Here is a 6,124-nt window from a genome sequence, read left to right as displayed (position 1 = left end):
GTCCATGCTCTTTCCACAATGCAGTGCTATCTCCCAGGAGAGCTGAAACACAAAGCCAGTTTATTTCAGAAATCTATTTACCATAAGGTATGTTCTGTGCTTAGGACAGTTAGCTTTATTCTAGTGTTTCAAAAATATTTGAGAAGAAAAGGGTATTAAGCCTTCCCTCCAAATATAAGTAACTATAGGCCTCAACTTATTAGTGACTAGCTCCTAACCAACGGCATTATGGGGTATCATTCAGGCAATTTATTTTAAACAAAAAAGTAGACATCCCAAGTACTGTACAAGAACACTGTGTCTATTTATGGTTCCTGAAGATCATATCAGAGAAGTAAAAAACATTTTAAGAGGGAAAAAAATGAATCTGGAATGGCAGGGGAGATTCACACATTATATGTAAATTGCAAGAAGAGTAACTAATTCCTTCTCTCCACAAAATAGTAGGCAAAATGAAAAACAGATACAACAGAGAAGCTATTGAAAAAGGAAAGAGGTACAGGATGGGCAAAAGGGAGCCCAAAAGACTATTAAAGAAGAGTATTTTCTTGGCAGCTCCAAACTGTTTTGGGGTATACAGACCTTTCTTTAGGTATCACTTAATAACCCCTTCAGAGACAAGTCATTAAATTGAATGGAACCCCAGTGAGGCAATTCTTGTTTTCTTTCAAGGGCTCTGAAACAAAAACACTGGTAAGACAGCAGACTGTATGTTGAGGTACAGTAATAACTAAGGTAGGGGTTCCCTTCTGTCTTCAGAATACAACATTGGAAGAAGGCATAGTAGTAAAGAAAATGCTTTAGAAATAAATCAGTTTTATTAGAAAGAAATTTTAAACACGAAAGTTTAGAAACAAAATATTTATTTCCTTTAAGAACCATACATATTCGAAAAGGTGATGCCATACCTCTCAATTTAAAGAAAAAATTCATTTAAGATTGCGGGTTTTAAATATCAGTGAAGATATTCTCCAAACTGCCACCAGAGCCTGGCTTGATTGCTCTGAAGTAACAACACTTGAAAGCTCCTATTCTTTGAAACTAATTTAAACACATTGAATTGTTGAAAGATTAAAAACCACAGTCAGCTAATTACACTCTCTCTCATCTCTTATTCAGCAAATGAATCACTTTTCATTACCACTTAGCTGAAGTACATGAATTTCTGCCTAATTAGAAATGTTGTAGATGGAACATTAGCAAGAATGGAGCAGGTCAGGATATCTTTGCTGCTTCATTTTTAATTCCTAACAGCAGTCTGATAGGAAGGAATAGAGAAGTCATTAAATAATTTTAAATTATTTATAAAAATTACTTTGCCCAAATTATAATTATTTCTTCCCCAAACGGTCTCTAATGTCTAACATAATGAAAGAAAAAGCAGTTCAACATTGATTTTAATGAACATTTTAATGTTATGTATAACAGAACTATATTATGAATACAATGGAAACAAAGTTTTATCAATAAAAAAAATTTCAACACAAAGTGGGGAGGTAATAATTTGATGCCTATATTATAGTATTTATTTTAAAAAATATTCCCAGCTTAAGGGTGAAACAATTTTGCATTCCAAACTCTAGAATCATGATTTTCATGTGACCTTAATGCAGAATTACAGCAGGAAAACAATTTAATTAATTTCCTTTATTTGCCATTAAATCGATAAAATCTTTGACTGCTACAGGTCTCCTTTAATAATATATATATTTAACTCCTCTCTATTGGAACCATATTGCTAATGCCATATTATATACACTCAAAACCAAAACAATACTGTATAAAATCTAAAAGCCAACATTGTTGAGTTCTAACATTTATATTGAAGGTCTTAATGGATTTTTACCCTTTTCAAAAATTTTTTGAAGACACCAAAAAAAAAAATAAATATTTTTCTTTTTGACTGTTCCTGACTATTACACGGTGGCTACAGGGATAAACACAGAAGGAAGCCTTGCCAAGTTATCACTGCAAAGTGTAAATAATGACTGCTAAGAACAAATAAAAATACTGGAGGTTTGTTTTTTCTTTTCTTTTAAAGGAAGCCATAGAGCAGTCCTGAAAAAAATATTTTTCCGAGTTCTGCACAGGATAATTATAGCAGAAGAAATGGGAAAAGTCCCATAGCTATCACCAATTGCTTAAAGAGGTTTTGTTACAATAAAAATTTGGATAGTATAATAGCAGTATTGCTGGAACATTAGCAAAAGTATATACATTCCAGTTACCTTTGATTTAGCCATAATCACATATGTATGCCTTTTTTGGACAAAAATATATATTTTTATAAAAAACTGATCATCCAACTTTAATGATTTCATATATGGACTCAAGAGTGGTAGTAAAAGGAACAGACCCAATTGTGACAAGGCAATTCAGGGACAGAAAAATCAAGTTCTTCAGGAAAAGAAAAGTATAAAATTAGAGATTCAAACACATTTATTCAGCCCTATTCTAGTATTCCCACATATTATGATATTAAAATGGGCTCCTCAATTTATAAAGGCTTTCAGTGGTCTCACTGCCCCATTTGTGGTCTAAGTCTCACTGGGAAAAATGATTCTGACTGCCTCATCTGAAGCGCCCTTGCCTGGCCATCTGAAATACTAGATATTTTGCTTTTATAAAACAACCTTTTTGGTTCTTAATGTAGGTTTATTTTAATTAATTGATGAAAGAAAGGGGAGTTGACTAGCATTTTCCATCCCAACATCACCTATCTGCACCACTAAAAATCCTTCATTCAATCTGCTCCTTTACAATCTCTTACTTGCTAAAGTTGGCGAAATTTGCAAAGGCATCTTGCTTGGGTTGCACAGTTCCAGAAGTCATGGCTAAGTTGGGCATGCCCATTCCCATTGTGCCTGTCAGGCCCATCCCAGCAGTTGACATCCCTATGTTCATGTTCATGCCCATCATGCTCTGGTTCATCATTGGACTATTTCCAAGAGGGGCCATTCCCATGGTGCCAGTCATCAAACTGGGCATGCTCATAGGCATGGGTCCCCCCATCAGAGGGTTAGTTTGGGGCCGGACAGGAAGCATGTTCGATGGAGAACTGAGGTTTACAGCTCCAAAACTTTGGGTCATCACATTCATAGGCTGTTGCATATCTAACAGCAGAAAAGAGACAAAAGAACTTTATCACACTGAATTCTTAGATTCACAGAGCAGAAAAATAATACAATCTTCCTGACCATCAATACTTGTAAGCTCCAATAAAATTACTTTATAGTGATTTTTTTACAAGAGAAGTCAATTAACTTGTATTGTTTACTCTTGAGAAATATTCAGTGGCTGTTAGCTCTGGTTTCCCCAAGATGTAGAAACAGTAAGAGTGGGCTGGCAGAAAACATCAGGCAATTTAAAACCATTCCTATAAAATCTATTACTGAATCCGACCTAACAAGTTGTCAAGAGCTACTGTGTATCAAAAACCTTAAAAAGTTTATATCCTTTGACTCCCTCTATTTTTAGAACATTATATTAAGGGAAAAAAATCACAAGTAAAAAGATTTATACAAAACCATGGAGTTATTTATAATAGGAAAAAAGCTGGAAACAACTGAAATAACCAGCAAGAGAGGAAATGCACACTAATATGATGGATAACTATAAAGATCCAAAAATCACGCTTTCTTTTTTTTGCGGTACGCAGGCCTCTCACTGTTGCGGCCTCTCCCGTTGCGGAGCACAGGCTCCGGACGCGCAGGCTCAGCGGCCATGGCTCACGGGCCTAGCCGCTCCGCGGCATGTGGGATCTTCCCGGACCGGGGCACGAACCCGCATCCCCTGCATCGGCAGGCGGACTCTCCATCACTGTGCCACCAGGGAAGCCCCATGCTTTCTTTCTTTAAGAATATTCAACACAGAAAAAACAATAATGTTGAATATGAACTGCAAGAAACAAAAATATAGACAGAATGATCTCAAGTATTAAAAATGTGGTTAGAAAAGATGGACTGTGAAGAAATATGAATTAATGGTGATTATCCCTGGATTATGGAGTTCAGATGATTTTTGTTTCTTGACATATCTGCCTATATTAAAAATTTTTTCTCAACAAATACTTTTATTTTAGTGATCAGGCTCCCAAAACTCACCACCATACAATAAATGTTAACGTGTCAAGAGCAGAATAAAAAGCAATTCAATGTGCCAGGAGGGATACCAGGTATTATGTGAAAACAATCTTAAGTGAATACACAGTTGCTTTCAGTACAGTTTTATTTCATGGCTTGAAGTAGTCCTGGCATAAGGGCAAAGGATTACAAATACACAAAGAAATGGGATGTCTTGCAGTAACTTACTCTGTTGTTGAATCATTGTATTGAGTGATGGCTGCTGGGGTTTGGAAGGCTGCATACCAGGTAGTAAGTTGTCTAGGCTGATGTTTACGCTGGGGTCAGACCATGTAGAGGGCAGGGTTTTGCTGACTGACTTCTGGACCATATCTGTATTCTGATTATAGAGAGGATTAGGCTTCTGCAGCACTGTGCTAACATTTTGCAAAGGCTGGAAAATAGAAAAATGCTCTAAAAATTAAGCATCTGCTCTATAAAGATTACCAGACGGCAATTTAATCATAGTAACTTGAAATATATACTAAACTTTGTAATAAACTCTTGAAACCAATAAGAACAACAAATGTTCTACATTAAGGTCTTCAATATCCTGAATCACCAGCTTCCCATAATATTCCTCTGAAGTCCAAATCATGTTTGGGGTGGGGAAAAAACATATGTACACTAACAGTTATCCTCCCATCACCCCAAGTCTAGAAGCCACAATCCTGGGGCAACTATTAACTTTGGGTTAGTACAACTTTAAGGAAATATACAAGTGGAAATTTATTTGTACAAAATGGAATTTGGGGTATGATTTCTCATGTTAAAAAAACAAAACCATCAAAACAGCAAATTACATTCCACATAACCTGACTGACATATCCCTGCTCCATGTATATTTCTATTGCCTAAAGCAAGCAACACTAGTGGAATTTGGTACAGTATGGACCAATACAGAAGAAAGGAGAAATTCAGGAAAAAGCAGCAGAGGTGCCTGGTAGTTACTACCAGAATAATTGTAACAAGGACAGAAAAAGGGAAATAAATACAAATAGGAAGAATAATTTAAAATGGACCAATGCAAAGACTCACAACACAGTTGCAATTAAGATTGAAAATTAGTAGATTGGCTTTATGCTTAGACCATATGAAAGAAACAGTGAACTGGCTTGAGTTTGTTCAGTTCAATTTAATGGTACTGGTATGGCTTTCATGTCCTTTTTCTTAATGTTAGGTCTAATATCTGTTATACAGATCAGTCACCTTTCTGCTTCTTTCTTCTCTTCCTTCATCCTAACACCCAAAATAGGAGATTCTACATATTAAAATGAATAATTAGCATCATAAACAAATATTCAGAATAGCCTGAGTCAAAAATAGCAAGTTTCTGATACAACTCAGACACATATATTCTGCACTTGTTTGAATTCTAAGCTAGTATTAGGTAATTTAGATTTAATTTTAAAAAGTGAATTTAAAAGTTCCTGTTTAGTTACTTTCCTTTATGAAAATAAGAGTTGAAAGAAGAGCCTATATAAACATTATATAATGTAGAGCAGGTCCAGAATAGGGAAGAACATTCATTATTTTAGAGAATAATTTTCTATATTAGCAATATATCTCTATTCCTTCTTCTTCTTGTTTTTTTTTTTGTTTTTTTTTTTTGCGGTACGCAGGCCTCTCACTGTTGTGGCCTCTCCCATTGCGAAGCACAGGCTCCAGACGCGCAGGCTCGGCGGCCATGGCTCACGGGTCCAGCCGCTCCTTGGCATGTGGGATCTTCCCGGACTGGGGCACAAACCCGTGTCCCCTGCATCGGCAGGTGGACTCTCAACCGCTGCGCCACCAGGGAAGCCCCTCTTCTCTTGTTTTTAATGTCTTTAATTTTTTATTTTTAGGCCGTGCAGCACGCACACGGGATCTTGGTTCCCCAACCAGGAATCGAACCCACATGCCCTGCAGTGGAAACGCAGAGTCTTAACCACTGGGCCACCAGGGAACTCCTCTATTCCTTAATCTTAAAAACAATTTTTTAAACTATTAAATTCCAACTTGTT

The 6,124-nt window shown here is 36.3% G+C and overlaps 1 protein-coding gene across 3 annotated transcripts in view; it reads right to left on the bottom strand.

Annotated features, from left to right (window-relative positions):
* Nucleotides 1-830: 830 nt before the first annotated feature.
* Nucleotides 831-6,124, bottom strand: part of CLINT1 (clathrin interactor 1) — a 65,865-nt gene continuing 60,571 nt past the window's right edge. For 2 of the 3 annotated variants that reach the window (XM_060008447.1, XM_060008449.1), the window contains 2 exons: nucleotides 4,311-4,515; nucleotides 831-3,113 (listed from right to left, as the gene is read on the bottom strand). In XM_060008447.1, coding sequence (XP_059864430.1) covers nucleotides 2,767-3,113; nucleotides 4,311-4,515 — 552 coding nt within the window. In that variant the 3' untranslated portion in view covers nucleotides 831-2,766. The remainder of the gene's footprint in view (nucleotides 3,114-4,310; nucleotides 4,516-6,124) is intronic. The other variant, XM_060008448.1, reaches the window with a different exon arrangement.

The sequence above is a fragment of the Delphinus delphis genome, chromosome 3, assembly GCF_949987515.2.
Source record: "Delphinus delphis chromosome 3, mDelDel1.2, whole genome shotgun sequence".
In the NCBI taxonomy this organism is placed as follows: domain Eukaryota; kingdom Metazoa; phylum Chordata; class Mammalia; order Artiodactyla; family Delphinidae; genus Delphinus; species Delphinus delphis.
This window is presented reverse-complemented; position numbering and strand designations above follow the sequence as displayed.